Source organism: Asterias rubens, chromosome 13, assembly GCF_902459465.1.
Source record: "Asterias rubens chromosome 13, eAstRub1.3, whole genome shotgun sequence".
Classification (NCBI taxonomy): domain Eukaryota; kingdom Metazoa; phylum Echinodermata; class Asteroidea; order Forcipulatida; family Asteriidae; genus Asterias; species Asterias rubens.
In genome coordinates, this window is record NC_047074.1 from 8,844,189 (window position 1) to 8,862,435 (window position 18,247).

At 38.6% G+C, this 18,247-nt stretch overlaps 2 protein-coding genes across 3 annotated transcripts in view; one reads left to right on the forward strand and one right to left on the reverse strand.

Annotated features, from left to right (window-relative positions):
* On the reverse strand, positions 1-7,065 carry LOC117298285. Its single transcript, XM_033781440.1, has 3 exons — positions 6,984-7,065; positions 2,560-3,074; positions 1-2,091 (listed from the first exon to the last, which is right to left on the reverse strand). Exons 1-3 carry the CDS (start codon positions 7,031-7,033, stop codon positions 1,280-1,282), a joined length of 1,377 nt encoding a protein of 458 aa, XP_033637331.1. The 5' UTR covers positions 7,034-7,065; the 3' UTR covers positions 1-1,279.
* LOC117298284 (integrator complex subunit 6-like) overlaps positions 6,807-18,247 on the forward strand; it is a 23,839-nt gene continuing 12,398 nt past the window's right edge. For both annotated transcript variants that reach the window (XM_033781437.1, XM_033781438.1), the window contains exons 1-5: positions 6,807-7,037; positions 7,275-7,352; positions 15,461-15,610; positions 17,233-17,322; positions 17,999-18,185. In XM_033781437.1, coding sequence (XP_033637328.1) covers positions 6,927-7,037; positions 7,275-7,352; positions 15,461-15,610; positions 17,233-17,322; positions 17,999-18,185 — 616 coding nt within the window. In that variant the 5' untranslated portion in view covers positions 6,807-6,926. The remainder of the gene's footprint in view (positions 7,038-7,274; positions 7,353-15,460; positions 15,611-17,232; positions 17,323-17,998; positions 18,186-18,247) is intronic.

Genomic DNA, 18,247 nt, shown 5'->3' on the forward strand with positions numbered 1-18,247 from the left:
TTATTTTATGCATATATTGAGATACACCAACTGTGAAGGCTAGTCTTTGACAATTACCAATAGTGTCCTCTGCCTTGAATTATCAGGAAGGAAGTTGTCAATGTATTTGTTGGATATAGATCATATTGAATTAACCCTTTGTTGCTATGAAAGTCCCAATCTTGTAGGGCAAACCATATGCGCATCCAATCGCATACATCAATTAAGCACGCAGTATTCCCGGTTTGATTTCTACAGCACATGCACACACACACACACACGCACACGTTGTAGGGCAGATATTTCAACGGTGACGTCATATTCAATACGGTCTACTCGTTATTGGCATGTTTTGTCTTTTTTATCCATAATGGTACAACTGACCTATTTAGCTAGATTGCATCACAATTGCTCTTGCTTGGTCAGTTGAGTTTCAACAACAGTGACTAACTTTCACAATTACATGTTAGAGATACATTCAACGATTTTAGTAAACGGATTAGTAACATTAGTAAAGTGCTCTTTATTTTATATAAAAATTAGTATGGAAAAGTGGAACAAAACAGCAGTGGCACAAAATCAAAAGTCCTGTCTGCTGAGACATCAAAACAATTCAAAACCCGGTTAAAAACATCTGTTTACTTTGTACAATAATTGTTGATTTCCTTTTACAGGGCATAGGGACCTCACGGTGATATGCGCTATATAAGTATAGTTTTATTATTATTATTATCATGCCTTTGCATCAATGTAAATTGAAGGACTTTGAGGCCTTGTTGCATGAGGCAACTAATTTGTAGTCCCAATTTAGGACCAGTCCTAGGACTCAAAAGGGTTAAACAATACTTAAAAGGCTATTCCTAAGTTAGGACATGTGTAACATATGACTTTACTCATTGTGAAATCCACCCTGGTTGCATGTGTAATTGCTTCATACAATGTATGACATGGACCTTTGACTTTACAGTGGGTAACATCACCTCAGAGTTTATAGAGTCGAGAGCCTTTATTTCTGGCTAAACTCTAATTTAAAAGTTATGCTTCAAGCCCAGTTCATACTTCCTGTTCCTGCGAATGCCAATGCAAAGTGAATATTGGCGGCACAGGGCTGTTTTCGTATTGAATGTTTCGCTGGAGTTGATCACATTAAGTCAACTGAAGCGAATTATTCGTTGTGAAATTTGTGACGTCAGAATTCACATCGCATTTGAAGGAAGTATGAACCGAGCTTTAATCTTACAGAGTTGGAAGTTTTATGTCTACTCCGGCATGTCCGGTAAAGGAAGTAAATAAATTTCAATCATGTATTAACACCACCGGGCTGTTGACGTGCCTCATTCAGCTGCTCCTTGATGAGTTCTTGCTGCAAGCGCACCAGAGTCATCTCAGCTTCGTGACGCTCCTTCATGTGCTGAACTCTTAACTGGTGCTCTTTACGCGCTAAGCTCATCTGAAACTGTCGATAGGTCTGCTCAGTATCCTCATCACTCGGTAAAAACGTAGGGTCTGTCAGAGTTGTGTTTGGTTGAGTAAATATCTGGCTTATGGATCTCTTTCGACCTGTCTGTCTTGGGAGATGGTTTCTAACAGCTGTGTGAACGGCAGAAGGTAAGATGGTTGGGTCTGAAGATCCGTTAAATGACTTCGCTTCAACATGTCCATTATTGATGTACAGATTATCAGAGTTCATCTGTAGGGTTCTTAGGCTCTCGGGATGTCCGTTGTGCAGAAGAGAGTTCTCCATGTTGTCGTCCGTTTCCAAGTTCAAATCCGCGTGGCTCATGACACGATTATCGACCAGTCTCGGCATATTGTCGCCTTGATTGTTTGTTAAAGATCCTATGGGCGTGGTCTGTAATGAATAGGCGCTGTGTATCGTAAGGCCAGTTGAATTGCTTTCTGGTGGGTCCGTGGGAGTTGTAACAGTGGAATTTTCAGCGTAAGACACCAAAGAAGAGTTGAACCCATCAAGACCTCTAGCCATAAGAGATGATGTTGGAATTGTTTCAGAAGCTGTGGTGATGCAAGACGTCGACGGCAACAAGTTTGAAGGATCATCGGTTTCATCGGTACAGTCAACGACGTCAAGTTCATTGTCTGAATTTTCATATCCTGTAAATGAACAGAAAAGATTCAAATTCAGCATTTTTTTTTTGAACTCTCAACCCCCAAGATTCAGTGCAAAATTTCAAACTGTTTTTTGTACATAAAAGTATTCAAAATCATTTGAAAAACGCTCTCTTTGAAGTTTGGAAGAGCACTCTTGTACCGTGTTTCAAAAACAGTCTCAAAAAAGAGATTGCCACATTAACCGAGAGGAACACACCTGAGTTACCTTCCACTTTGAAGTAATGTGGTTATGAAATAAGATGTCGGTCTTTATCCCCCAAAATGTGAATCTGAGAAATGTTACTGTCGGATACATACATTTCTCAGATTGTGTATTCCATTCACGGATTATACTTCCTGCGTGGACATAATCGCTACCACCCTTTGAAATGAGTACTTAAAGAGGATTAAAACACCAGAGGTTCCAAAAACAAGAGGTATTTATTTCCCTGTGGAGAAAGTCATGCTCACCTTCTTGAGTTGGTGATGCAGACATGGAACTTTGAACTTTGATGTTGCTGCTTTGGGGAAAATGAAACTTCTGTACCTCATCAGCCAGATCCTCTTGTTTGACTTTCTGACCCCCCTGTCTCTTCCTACCACTGTTTCTGATACGCTGCAGTATATCAGAGACAAGCGCACCATAAGGAAGGCTCTCTCTGATAGGCCCATGCCCGTTCTCTTCATACTCCTTTATCGTTTCAGTATAAATCTGTCGAATAGGTGTAGCCTCAGTGCGTGCTCGCTTACGCATGATAGTCAGCGCCTGGTCGGCTGAGACACCCTTGTGATCTGGCTTGTGGCTGTGCCCATTGTTTTTATAGACGATACGGCCGGAGCTGAGGTGCAACTTTCCTTTACATGTGCGGTCCGTGCATCTAAAGTACTCTTTGTTGTACACCGTCATGTAGCGGGAGTAACGATGTCCTTCACATATTAAGATACGATACTTGTTTTGCCTGAGAAAGGAGTACTTCATCTTGTAACTATAAAAACAGACAAAATGCGAAAGATAGTTAAAAGTGGCCTGATATGTTTTGACCCTAGCAGGGTCTTTCTTGAAGGCTAAATGACACACAACAAACATCGGGTGACTATGTGTAACATGGTATGAATTTCGATAAGAAAATAGAATTAGCTGTTGCAAACAACTTACCAACCAAATGGACCGAGAGTATAAATGCAAAAAATAGTTAATGGCCTGACGTTTCGACCCTAGCAGAGTCTTTCTCGAAGGCTAAATGACAACACAACAAACATGAACAGGTAACTAAGTGAAACATAAGCAGTGAAGTGGAAATACATGAATGGGGTTAGAAAGCATACATAAAAAAGCAGGGGGTAAACAATGAATAGGGGGACAAAAAAGGGGGGGTGAAGGGAAGGGGCTGGCTTGACCACAAGCAAGAATATGGAAACACAAAGGACAACATCAAGGGTGGTGAGGTTGGGTAAAAAGTAATTTATATTAGTGAATGAGGCTCAGGCTAAAAGGCTATGGGGGAAAAAAAGGAGATGTCAAAACAAAAGGTTTATTAGTCGTTTCCTTCTTGGATGTTCAGACCATGGGGTTGAATGGTCTGGAGGCGTCTAATCCAGAGTTTCTCCCTACTCAAACGCACAGTCTCTCTGTGGTTGCCTAGTGCCTCTATGCCCTGTAAGATCATGTCAGAAATGGAGTGATTAGGAAGATTGAAGTGATGACCTACAGGTGTATCTAGCTTTTGGGTCTTGACTGTAGATCTGTGGCCGTAGAAACGCCTCTTGAGTGTAGTTCTTGTTTCACCTATATATTGAACACCACAGACTCTGCAAGATATGAGATAAATGAGATTAGTGGTGGTGCAGGTGACATGACCCCTTGTCTTATGGGTGGTACCGCCGGTGTTACTGGTGAAGGAGTCTGATTCCCTGATGTGTTGTCTACAGACGATGCATTTGGAGATGTTGGAACACCTAAAAGTTCCCTGTGGTAGAGGGGGATTAACATCATCATTAATGGGAGGGACTTCTGCTCGGACAATGAGATCCCTGAGACTTGGTGGGCGTCTGTAGGCAACTATGGGTTCTTCCTGCACAGCACGTTGAAGTCGATCTGATGTGTGAAGAATATGATGGTTAGAACTGGTTATTTTACGAATGGGAGGAAGTGAGGGGTGGAAAGTGACAACAAAAGGAACTTTCCCCGTAGGACTCTGTTGTTTCTTTGGTCCTTTGGAAAGTACTGACTCCCTAGAACGAGCCTTGACTTTCTGGATAGCTCGATGGACTGCTAGAGAGCTATGACCCCTGGAAACAAGGTGTTTCTTAAGTTCCTGTGAGTGGTGGATAAAATCAGAATCATTAGAACAGATTCGACGGAGTCTGAGGGCCTGACTGTAGGCTATGCTGGTTTTGCAGTGTCGGGGGTGACAGCTAGTGGAATGTAGGTATTGGTGTTTATCTGTGGGTTTAACGAAGAGATCTGTGGTTAAGCCTACATCCGTCTTGAGAACCTTGACATCCAGAAAGTGTGTATCCTTGGTTGAGTATTCGCTCGTGAATTTGATGGTCCTGTGGAAGGAATTTATGTGATTAATGAAAGCTTTGAGGCTTGCTTCATCGCTTGTCCAGATGGTATGAATTTCAAGAGAAAACGCATTTATTTTATTTTTGTATGCAAGTCGCCTGACACACAAGGCCTGAAGGCCATTTCAAGGTGTGGGCTACAATTATTTTTTCCAGAGGCCATTGCCACCTACTCCTAGGGCTGAAACAGGGTTACCCCTTTCACAGTCCATACGAATGTAGGCTTGGGTATCATCAATTCAAAGCTTGGCCGGTAGAGCAGAAAGCACTACCTCCCTAATTTTATGTAGCAAGTGTCATGACCGGGATCCGAACCCACACCCTGCTGATCAAACACCAGTGCTTGAATCCGGTGCTCTTAACCGCTCGGCCATGACACTGCCACTCTTGCCTTGATGTCAGCAGTGATGACCTACATGTAGCACAAAATGAGATCACAATGTTTATAAAATTACCCATTTCAGACACATACCCTTCCCTCACATTGTCATTGGCACACATTTCAAATGACAGTATACGCGAGTTAACATTAATAAAGCTTGGACGTGTACTAGTATACTAAAATTTGATTCACTATGTCTGAGATCCAGAGCTGGGCAGTGGCCGGACACTATTGGTAACAATTAATGGGGAGAGGTTGATAGTATAAAACACTGTAAGAAACGGCTCCCTCTGAAGTGACGTAGTTTTCGAGAAAGAAGTACTTTTCATAGTATTTGATTTCGAGACCTCGGATTTAGAATTTGAGGTCTCGAAATATTAAGCATCTGAAAGCACACAACTGCATGTGACAAGGGTGTTTTTTCTTTCATTACTTGCAACTTTGATAACCGATTGAGCTCAAATTTTTACAGGTTGTTATTTTATGCATTTGTTGAGATACACCAAGTGAGTAGACTGGTCTTTGACAATTACCATTAGTGTCCAGTGTCTTTAACAATTTATATACTGTGGATTGTTTTTTCTCCAGAGTCTTGTTAGTTTCTTGTCTAATTTTAGAGGAGGGAGGAAGCAAAAAATTCTACAAGTAGGTATAGGCTATTCAGTCATGATTGTAATCATCAGCTCAGTAAGCTACCCGTTAACTTCACCCGTAAAAACAGCTGTCCACTAGCCAAATGCTAGTTGAACACCAACCACAGGGACCAATCAAACTATTCAATAAAAAAATTGTAGCATTCTCTTCGCTTCTCCCAGGAAGTTTACTACTAATTATACCGAGGCCGAGGGCTGCTGTGGCCTCATTATCCCTGGTCTAGACCTTGGTACCGTTTAATTTAAAGGTTTCCCAAGAACTTTAAAAAAAAAACTGTCAGAAAAAAAAGAAGGGCAAAATTAAAATGGCCGTGCCCTTTTCAGTGACTGATTGAATCATTGCACTCTGGTCTGGTTAATCCTTTCTCCATCAATCTTATCTTGATGACTGGAATTTGAATACTTAAAAATAATAATTTTTCAAAGCCAGAATCCTAGTTTTGTATTTGTAGTTTAGTCCTATAGTTTACTATAGCCCATTGCATGATTGCTTGGTAGTTAGAAGCATGGATTGCCTGACCATAGAGCAAGGCTGTGTTTCCCCCATGTTGTTAGGGAAAAAGTACAACAAATTTGATTTTTTTTTTTTTTTTAAAACAGACGTGGCAGATATGTACTCTATTCTACCGCCATCCATCATGCATGGTATAATAAAAATAGTCTTTATTTTAGTATAAATAAGTCTTTAATTTTTCTCTTGTTTGTCATGTTCCCTTCAGTCAAGTTTCATTGTTTGTATACACATTTATTAGTAGGATCAATTACTAAAATTGAACAGTTCAGATTGTTATTGTCGACTGGACAAACAATTGTATTTTAAAAGCAAAACAAGGCATAATTCACATGCATAACGTAAACATTAAACAGCGTCCCATATAATCACTTATCGACCATTGAAAAGTAGTCTCGCGTGCAAATTTTAGTCTGCTACCAAATCTCATTATACACACAGTTGAGAATACATGGTTCTAGTTTTCAGACCAGATTTCACCTCATGAAGCTACATGTAAATAATATGCAAATTGATTCTATTTCTGTCAACCAATCAGAAATATCATGGCGCCCATGTCACGTGATCATTCTATGTGGCGTTTTTCGCTGCTGCTAATTTAGGCAGCTCCGAGCGGGCTGCGAAGAAAAAGAAAGTGCAAGAAAACGTCCTCTAAAACGGGTCAAAACGGCCCCAAATCAACCCAAAATTACGTCTGCAGATGAACTAGAACACGTACTACAAGATGCCGTTGTTAGTTTTTCTTGTGGACACGAGTTCGTCCATGAACCAGCGGACTCACCTTGGCACTACGCTACTCGACATCGCAAAAGGCGCCGTTGAAACCTTCATGAAGGTAGGCTAGGCGCAAGATAACTCGTCCGTGAGGGGGTGAAGAAATGAACTGCCCACGATGTGTGGGTGACCCGATCACCCAACTATCCCCAAAAACTTCATAGTTTGCCTTCTCATGTCATCAATATAGTCAAATTGTTTACTCAAATTTATTTCTTAATTATTTCCATTCTCTAATGGCCATCATTTCATTTATTTTCATGACATGTTTTTGTGTATTTTCCGTCCCGCCAAATAGCTTCGCTCCCGGGACCAGGCAAGTCGGACAGACCGCTTCATGCTTGTCAGCTGCGACGAGCCGCCGGGAACTATCAAGGTAAAATCTTTCACATATTTTCCTCCAACTACGAACGCAAGCCGTCTGGAATCTTAGTCATATGTACACTATGGGTTGTTATAATCCCTCGTTGTGAAATTTATTGCATGAGTGCGATTCAAAATGGTGATATTCATCGGGTAAATTTTGATAGTGTGGGCTTGCCTACCACGGAAACCGAACATTTCTGGACGAATGATGCATTATGGGTTTTCAGAGTGCACACACACCACGCACGCGCGCACACACCACGCATGCATTTGACCTCAACACGAGGTCAAAAGATTTGCATATTATTTAGTGTGTGACTTTTTAGTTTGAAAAGTAATGTTTAGCTTGCACTGTTTGATTTGTTTTTATACACTTTGTTTTAACTTACAATATTTCCCTTTTGGTTAGCTTAAAAGTAAATTATAATGTAATGCTACATTGTCAAGCCATAAGGCATTTGTTTGTGTGATTTTTAATACTATTAGTATTCAACATTTTGTATCAAACAAGTTTTTGTAGCAAAGTGAACAATTTCAAAATTAAATAGTATGTTATGATATGATACTTCATTGACCTTTTGTAATTTAAAGCTATACTGTTAATTTATTTATTCTTTTTAAAGCCCTAAAAAGGGCCTGTACTCAGCCATAATTGGCTGCAAGATCTGATATATTATTTCTGATCTTAAACCAAAATGTAAAAAGTGAATTTCATGGAGAAAATTTATGTTTGGAAAAGTTTCCGTATGGCGCCACCACTTTTTCGTTCGAAATAAAATAATATAGTATCTAATTTACCTGATTGATATATCCCTTTTTGTAAAAACGAGTGAAAAAGTGGTGGCGCCATACGGAAAGTTATCCTTATGTTTTCCTATGTTTCTCATGTTTTTAACACGTTTCTTAAAGAAAACAAATCGTCTGTTTTATATAAAATCTTTTCAGACATTTTTATCAGAAAAAAAAAGTTTAAAAAAAATTTAAAAAGTTAAAAACACGTTGTCTGGGCTTCTGGTGATGAACATACCAAAACAAATGATGGTCTTTAAAAGTTTTATTTAACACCGTAATCAGTTCATTTAAATCTGTCTATTTTCTACTCCGTCTTTCACTTGAGCAAATAGGTAGTTCCCTCTTTGTAATTTTGTTGAAACTTGAGTCATCAAAACGAAATTTGGTCCAGACTGCTGGGACTGTTGCCAAGGTCAGAGGTGACTGAGAATGTGTGTGTACTGTGTGTGTTCTTCAATATTCTTATGTCTGATGGAAACAACTTTGGAGCATTGCCAATATTTGAGTAAATGGGTATAATAAATGCTCTATCCTTGTTTGGGTATAGCCCATTATATAGCTCTATGGGGTAGCCACTTCGGGTGTAGTTGCGATAACGTAACCCTCCTGCCGACGGCGGAGCCAGAGGGTTACGAGTGAAAAAGGCGAAATAGTTTAGTCAACAGATTTGCTCAATTTTTACGACTTTTCAAAAATCATGACAAAAATTCTAGGAACACAAACTTGATCCTCAATGTCTAATGAATAACACTCAAAAACACAATCGAGAAAATATGTTGGGAAAAAAAGGACAAAAACTTACCAGTCACAAATTTCCCAGGTTCTATTTTGAACCTGTCGCATCGCCATTTTGTGACTTCCCAATATGTTCACAGGTACCAAAGGCTGGTACCTGCGGTTCAGCGCTTGGTGACCAACAAATAAAGCGTTGAATGGCTGGTACCTGCGGTTCAGTGCTTGGTGACCAACAAATAAAGCGTTGAACATATCGGGAAGTCACAAAATGGTCGTGTGATATATCAACCTTGGACATTTTTTACTGTTTCGCTCCGGGATCTGGTAAGTTTTTATACTTTTTTCAAAATATTTTCTCAATTGTGTTTTCAATGTTATTCATTAGATATTGAGGATTAAGGTCGTGTTCATAGAATTTGTGTAACGATTTTCGAAAGTGGTAAAAATTGAGCAAATCTGTTGACTAGCTGATGGGGGATCAGAAAATTTGAATTAAACCTTTTTTCGAAAGATTGAGGAAATTGTTTCAGCAGCCTGAAAGAGGATGAGGATACGATTATTTTGAAGCCAGATTTGAGTTATGACTCAAATCAATCAAAAGGGGGAGGTGCCACACCCACTAATTCTGAGGTCTCGAAATCCAATTCAAATATTTTAGTGGCAAGTTACTTCTCTCTCGAAAATTGCGTTACTTCAGAGGGAGATGTTTTTCATTGTGTTTTATACTATCAATGGCTCCCTCTAAAGTAAGGTGGTTTTGAGATGGGGTAATTTTCACTCAAATATTGGAATCGGGCCTTGAAGCCCTTTTTAGGCATCTGAGCACAAACACAAATTGTGCAACATTTGTGTTTTTTCTTTCATTATTCTTTTGCAACTTCGCTGACCATTTGAGTCCATGGAGGAAGCGTTTGGCATGCCCACCTGGTACTTTTTTGCCATGCCCTGGTTGTTTTCTTTGTGCTCTTTAATTTTAATGTTCCAGTGCAAACTAGCATTCCCCTCATTAGATGCCCTTTATCACGAAAAAAAATACAAAAGATGCTGTAACTTAAAGCACATTCAGCTTCATTTACTTCATAATCATGTAGGCGACAAGTTGAACCACGGTGCTCTTTCCTGACATTTTCCTTCAGGCATAATGTGCTTCAAGAAAAAAAAAGTACTTAGGCCTTTTTTCAGCAAAAGGCCTAAGGCCCAATTGATTAGGCCTACCTGATGATGCAGGGAACCAAATTGATTAGTAGAACAACATTACAAAAATTGCTAAAAAAAGCAGTATTTATTCTGCTTTTAAAGCTATGTGAAACTGGTTTTAGACTGGCTTTTAACAATTTGCTTAAAGCAGGTTACAGTTTCTGCTTATTAACAGATGAAATTGGACCCTGGTTGTAGATAAAAACATTTAAAACTCAAAAAGAGTATGAATTTCATTTATGAACCTGGGGTTTTCCACAATAGATTTTATATAATGCTTAGAAATTGACTGTGGTCCTGTTACGTTATGTACACAGTATGGTTTTGTTTTCTAGCATAAACTTATTTATAGTGAACGTATTCTGATCAATATCCTCAACTCAAACACAAAATCTGAAATTTGGTTGGTTGTTAATATTTGCATGTTGCCCTTGCTGTATGTTGATGTTGCAACTCTCACTTCAGCACGTGTGCCTCTCACTGAGGCAATCCAAAATTAATGCGAACAAAACAGAACATGAATATCACAAGGCAGGTAACGTGTTTTGAAACTCTGTACTTGTCCTGTTTAATGAATATTACTCACATGTCCACAGTGGTGCACCATTTCTTCAGTTGGGATTACTTTTTAAATAAAACTACTTGCGGGGCTCAGGTGGTTGCGTAAATTTGAATGCAATTATAATTTTTTTTCTATAAATAAACACTTTTGATCTGATAAAAACCTTTTGGGATCAACAAAAATTAAGACTTTGTTATGGTTGGCTTACATGTCAGTCTGGTTCAAACTTCCTCCGGATGAGAAGCAAATGTTGACGTCATAGGGCTGGTTTTTGGAATGACACAACTGTTGCAAAATGTTTGTTGCTAATTTGTGACGTCAAAATTCGCTTCCCATTGGATTTGCAGGAAGTATTATGAGCCTGGCTTCAGGCCAAAGAATCGCATACACAATGATCGACAATAAATCAAAGTAGGTTAAAGGCAAAAGATTTTGTACCTTTGGGAACCGCTCAATTGTTTAAAATTCTAAATGAATAAGGGGATAAAATAAAAAATTAAAAAACTAATTTCAAAAGGTGCCAGCATTTTTGAGATTTCCGAAAATCTGGAGTGGGCATTGTTCCATTCACCCTCCCATCGATTTCCCAGATTATGGGACACGATACCACCCGTCATTCGCGAAGCTGCTGTAATTTGTCCTCTTATGACATTTCTCCGCCTCCTTAAGGATCATTGTTTAAACCACACAGCGTAATAGATGTTCAATTTTGTTTGCATGCAGGTCGTGAACGATCCCCTGTTTGGTTCCCCTTCCGTATTGTTGTTTCTGAGTTCATTGTGTTTGTTGGTCATGCGTGGGGCAGCATGCTTCCGAGCAACAGTAATTTGGTTTACTTTTGTTACCCCTGACCCGCATGATTTGTCCTTGTTTTGTTTTTATCCCTTCTGGTTGTCGTTCCCACTTTGTTCTGTTTTCCTCCTGCATGCTCGCCCTCAGCCGCCCTCTTATTGGATTTATTTTTTGCTTTTGTTTTCTTTCTCTAATAATTTATTAAAGTTAATTTAAATTTACCTTATTTATTCTTTTATTTAATTCTGTATTTATTTTCCTTATTTCTTCCTTTGTTATAATTGTATTTTTTTTCCGTTAATGTTCTGTCTTGTGCTATTGTAACTTGTTTGTTGTACCTTGTATTGGTCGAATAAATAATAATAATAATAATAATAATATTCAGTTATTGGAGTAGACAATCTGATAAAGAATTCCGACAGAACTTCAAAGGAAATTTGTTTAAATAAGAACATAATACATTTTATCATCTCATTTCTTTTAATAAGTAAGTTTTTATAGTCATTTGTTTTTGGAGTAATTGTAAAAAGTATACACTCCGTTTAAAGGCACTGGTGGGCACATTAGGTAATTGAGGGTGTATCCCCACATGTGCATTTTAAAATAACAAAACGTGTGGCAATTTGGGCCAAGATAAATATAACACACTTGTTGCACAACCGTGCTTTCAGATGCATAATGCAGAGCATTTTTTGGAGTGAGAAATTACCCATTTCTCAAAAATTATCTTATCTCAGAGGGACCTGTTGCTCATAAAATTTTGAATGTTACTTTTTTGTTTTCACCCCATGTCAATATTTTTTTCTAGAATATTGACATGGGGTTAAAACAAAAATGTAACAGCGCTTTAACAGTGTCTAATATAATTATTTTTATTATTTTAAAAGAGAAGCAAATGAAAGCGTGACCACCAAGTTTGATGAAAAGTGTTTTTTTAGTTGTTTTTTTACGTAGGTTGTTCGTTTTGCGGAGGTCGTTGTACATAATGTAGTGGGTTAGTTGAAAACAGGAGGATTAATCAGAATTGAGGCTAAACCAAACAGCCAATTATTCAAAATAAATAAATAAAAATTGGTGCACACAACCATACTGTATTTAACCTGTTTATGGTAGTTGTTTTGCCTTCTGAGCACAGTGAACTGAAACGAGGTTCTCTGAGTTTTTTCAATTGGTGTTTGTCTTGGGCATCTCAATGGTATGGGCGGCCAAAAGGGCCAAAACTAGTAAATATCTTAAGCAAAAGACAAACTGCAACAACTAACTCTATTTTCAGGAAACTAACTATATTTTCGGGAAACTAACTCTATTCTCGAAAAACTAACTCTATTTTTGGGAAACTATCTATATTTTCGAGAAACTAACTCTATTTTTGGAAAACTAACTCTATTTTCGGGAAACTAACTCTATTCTCGAGAAACTAACTCTATTTTCGGGAAACTAACTCTATTTTCGAGAAACTAACTCTATCTCGGGAATAGCTCTGTTTTCGGGGAAACTAACTCTATTTTTGGGAAAATATCTTTGCAAAGAGTTTTGAAAAAATATTTGTGATGGCCCTTCAGGGCCACCCTGCTTTTTTTCGGGAAACTAACTCAATTTTCGAGAAAGTAAAGACTGAGTAAAACTCAACGTTGGTGGCGTATGTACAGTTGTGATTGTTACTCGGCCGCATGTCCCGTACCTCCCGTGCGTACATAGTATACATGTATTGTTGCCATTCTAGTCGATGGACGCCCACGTAGTCGTAACCTATATTTCGTAGGACGTCCTGTTTTCAAGGTGTCCCTTAAATCGTGGCAAATCTGTGACCTCTCTGTGCGCGATGTAAACAGTCCCTAGATAAAATGTTTGTGGTTTGACTTGCCAAGCAAAGAGTCTCCTCTAGTCTCTTGACCAAAACTAAGAAACATGAAAGGCTCCACTTGTTAGTTGCAGTTGTAAATGCAAAGTTTTGTATTTTAGGCATTTCTACAAACTACAAAATTGTGTCGTAATGCCATATAAACGAATTTGAGCATCGGTTAAGTTTCATCAAACACTATTCCAATTCACAATTCATGATGATCAAATCATGTGACTGAACATTCTACTGAGCATTCTGGGAAAAATTTTTTAAAGGTTTATGAAGCCGTAATTGTGCCTTTAATTTTCTAAAATATTTGGAAAATTAATTGTTTTAACCCCATATCAATATTATTAGGAATATTTAAATTTAAACATCGGCTTGGCGATTCAATTATCACTGTTTATTGATGTGCGTTATTATAAATGTTAAGAAAAAAAAAATTAATAAAAATCAGATTTGAAAGCCAATAATTATTCACACTTTTTATTTAACTATTATTTTTTTCTGTAAATTACTTTTAAAGTAACTTTTAAAATGTCATAAAAAAAATATTTTGAATAAATTGAAAACAACTGCTGGCTATAGAGTCATACACAAAGTCTCACAGAACACTTGTAGACACTGCAGATGGTCCTTCCACCAGACACACAACGTCATCTGGATAGAACAGGCGCACATAAGTTCTAGAGCAAATTGAACATGCGCCACCAACGTTGGGTCTTACTCAGTCCTTAGTTTCCGAAAATAGAGTTAGTTTCCCGAAAATAGTACGGTGGCCCTGAAGAGCCATCGCAAATATTTTTTTCTAATTTCTTTGCAAAGAATTGCGACATCGCCAATATTTGCAAAATAGAGTTGGTTACTCAAAAATAGAGTTGGTTTCTCGTAGAAAAAAATTAGTTTCCCGAATAGAGTTGGTTTCCCGAAAACAGAGTTAGTTTCTCGAAAATAGAGTTAGTTTCCCAAAAATAGAGTTAGTTTCTCGAGAATAGAATTAGTTTCTTGAAAATCAAGTTAGTTTCCCGAAAACAGAGATAGTTTCCCGAAAATATAGCTCTATAGTTTTTCGAAAATAGAGTTAGTTTCCCGAAAATAGTTAGTTGTTGCAGTTTGTCTATTGCTTAAGATATTTACTAGTTTTGGCCGCCCATACAATGGAGGGGGTTATCTGGATGTTTTTTTTGTGAAGTTGATCTCTTGAAAGGAGATTCACTGTCCCCAACAAAACAAATTACATAAATAAATCAAAACAATGATTGTTATTACATTTAAGTGTTTTTACTTTTGATCACAACACTGGGAATATTTCCGGACCTTTAATTTCTGATTGAAACTACTACAGGCTTAATACTTCACGGAGGCAATGGAGGCGCCCCCTGGTCATTGCCTTGGTGCCCTTGAAATGCTCTAGTAGAAACTTAAAATTTCCTCCTAGGATTCCTTTTGCCAAGAAAAAAATGCATCTTGGTGCCCTTGCCCTTTCAAAAACGAAGCATACAGGCCTGCTAATAGTCTTCGCCAAGACATCATCGGGATGATCTAGAATCTGTTACCTTGCAGACACCTGATCCCAACACTACGTCATAGACTCCTGGGGGTTCGTTGACTTTCAGTCGGAAAATTATAATTCTGTTGATTGTTGAAGAATTCACATGAGATCAATCTTTGATTCTTAGTGTTCTTATTTAAATTCAAACAGTTCAATTGTTAAACTGAATTCTCATACTGAATCCTCATATTGAATGATTTTCCAACAAGAGTATTGAATATCAATTTTGTTTTTTTACCCATACACCGATGTGTGTTCGCACTGTATAGGCTACTCAGTACTTCCCCGAGTCCTGTGAAAAAAAATCACAGGCATATTACTCGGGATGGGTTCGAACCCACGACCCTTGCAATTCTAGAGCAGTGTCTTACCAGCTAGACTACCGAGGTTGCCCGGTAGCTAGAGGCAGAGTATTGAATAAAATGTCATATTGAATTGAACTCTGTAGGCATATTTTTCTTCTTCTCTTACTTGGATTCTGGTATCTCCCTGTGGTCTTGTGGAGTGACTCCTTCCTCAATTGATGTTTCAGTGTTGCCAATTTGTGAAGATTTGTGAGTGGGAACTTGGTAATCAAAAGATAGAAATTACCATGTGCTTTCCAATTGTTAATGGTATTGTTTCCTGTCTCCCGTTTTATTACAGGCTGGCTGGAAAGACAACCATCTAGCCTTCATGAATGAACTGAAGAATCTCCAGGCTACCAGTCTAACTGGCTTGGGGCAGTCGCTCAAGATGACCTTTGACCTTGTGAATATCAATCGGCTTTATTCAGGAATTGATAACTATGGACAAGTAAGTTATTGGCCAACAAATTTAACTTTTTGTTTTTTATATAATTCGCAAAATTGTCTGCGTGGTAAATTTTTCGAAACTACCAAGTAATTAGCGTTGCCAGAAGATTGTCGTCCAACTATGAATCTCTGACTAGCAAAGTAAAGACAACAAATGTTTTCATAAAATGCAGTTGGGTTTCTACATATAGGCCTTTTTTCTTTTTTCTGGATTGGGCAAGGCCACTTTTTTTTTGCAAAGAGCACTTTTCTTATATTTGGTTTGCGGTAAGACCATGTGTGTATCTACTTGCCAGGTAGAGTTTGTTCTTAGAGAACTGTCTTTCTTTATTCTACTACCGTGGAGTACAATGTAGATTGTTCGGGGATTCGGTAGTCTTCTCAGTTCTGAAAAGAACTGTCCTGCATTTAAAATATTACCCGGGCGGATGGTATAGAAAATAGGCTGGGAGTCCTGGGACTACTACTTTAGCTTATAAATATAGGCCTATAGGATCTGGATTAACTGCACTACCGCGGAGTCAGTTCTTAAATTGGTCTTAACGTCAGTTCTTAAATTGGTCTCAATTCATGCACGGACTGTGGTACCATGAATGAGAGAGGAAATCTTTATTTGATAGTTACTGACAGACACAATAAATAGCGGTTTTTGGAATTGCCCAATTAAATTTGCCTCAGCTTCCCCCTTGGTTGAAAGTCACCCCGGAAAGAGAAGTGGTTTCTTGGGGGTTTTTTTTTTGGTCAGGAAAAAACAAATCAAGGAGAATTCATTCAAGGTGGACCTTGATCAAATCCATTTGACGGGTTTACGTTTTCGTCACGATATGCTGTACACGAACGCCTTGTTAGGTTCCCCGTGTAGAAGAAAATAAATGTATGTAGTGTATGCAGGGAAAAAAGGAGCCAGACTACTTCCTTACTAGCCTCAGTTCCGTTAAATCCTGTCCGAAATCAAGCATTTTTCTTATATACAAAAAAAACCATTGCTTTTCCATTCTTTAAAAGCCTCATTTTGTGTTGTTTCATTCCGGTTACATCTCCAAAAAAAACTATAAGGCATCATTATCTCTCCTGAGATCTCAGCGCAGTGAATGGTTTTCTGGATACCAGCGCTATACAATTATTATTAAAAATAATCGTTTTTTATATAGTGCTTTATACACCATGTCTCAAAGCGCTTCCAACATTACATGTACAAAACTTACCCCTGATTACTGGGCCTTTTCATTCCTTAAACCATCACAGCTCCCTGGGGAGTATACAGCCTGTGCTGCCAAATATGTAGCACACTAAGCAAAATCAATCGCAAGAACCATCTCTGCCCTCAGAAGTACACATTAACCCCTGGTTGGAGAGAAGCAATTGTAATAAAGTGTCTTGCTCAGGGAACAAGTGTCACGACCAGGATTCGAACCCACACTCTGCTGAACAGAAGCACCAGAGCTTGAGTTCGATGCTCTTATCTGCCACAACACCCCATTATTATTATTATTACCTGGCCGTTTCCTTATCTTTTACAATTTTCCAATATCTGGCAATGTCATGGGAACCCTGTCAGTGGTGGGGGCGGGGAGAGCGGGGTGCCAGGCCACCTTATCACATTTCTCTCTGTCTATCTTGCAGGGTCGGAATCCGTTCTACTTGGAGCCAGCCATGATAATTGCAATCACAGATGGACACAGACTAACAAACAACAACGGAGTACAAGATGAGGTAAGTGTTTTACTGTGACACCTTGCCCCTTTTTAAAACCATTTTTACCCCCAAAGACTGCAGCCTGAAGATGGTCACAGCTAGGTGTGATTCTGCTATGGTGAACCACACCAGCAATGACCAGATTGGAACAGGAATGCTATTTAAACTTATTTTTATTTATTATGTGTTTGTTTATCATGAATGTACTAAAGATATTCAAATGTACACATCTGAATTTGTTTGTAATTATCGATCAGTAAGTTTAGCCCCAACCTCAAGGTTTTGGAAATCTAGAAACCCTTCTGCCGCTGATGGCATGTGTAAAAATGACAGTACTTTGACGTTGTGTGTGGGAGTATGATGTGTTATGCTGCAACAAAGCGGCTCTACAGTGATGGTGTATCAGGGCTTTTTGTGAATCTTTCTGAAAAGCACCAGAGAAGGATAAAATCTGTTTAATCTCATGAGAACTCAACTTCTTTATAAATTGAAAACACTTTAAATGAATTTCAGCAAAGATCACTTATTGCTATTTCCGTTCTTTCAGACACTTACTAATGTATTAATAGCTTACACATTTTCCTCTTTTGTTTATCAATATTATAGATAACTTACAATACAAAGAAATGCTATTTTCAATATTTCTAGAAAACATCTCCCCAGACACTTCTTTCATTATTTCTGTCCACCACAGCTATTATTACCGATGAGCATGGCCATACAAGGCGGTGAACTGACCAAAGAGCCATTCCGGTGGGACCAGCGGCTCTTCTCACTGGTACTCCGCATCCCCGGTGTTGCGCCGGTGGACAATGACCGCAGCAATACCATGGTCAGTGTAGACGGGTCACCAATTAACGCCATGTGTGAAGTTACTGGAGGTAGGTAAAAGGAAACTAACTGGGCCCATTTTTATGGCTCTGCTTACTGCCTAAATCTGCAC

Bases quoted from the DNA above. Each gene is read 5' to 3' on its own strand.
- LOC117298285 (XM_033781440.1), bottom strand. From the start codon at position 7,033: ATGAAGGTTTCAACGGCGCCTTTTGCGATGTCGAGTAGCGTAGTGCCA. The intron at 3,075-6,983 runs GTGAGTCCGCTG...CTGTTTTTATAG, and splicing joins TCGAGTAGCGTAGTGCCAAG to TTACAAGATGAAGTACTCCT. The intron at 2,092-2,559 runs GTGAGCATGACT...GTTCATTTACAG, and splicing joins TGCATCACCAACTCAAGAAG to GATATGAAAATTCAGACAAT.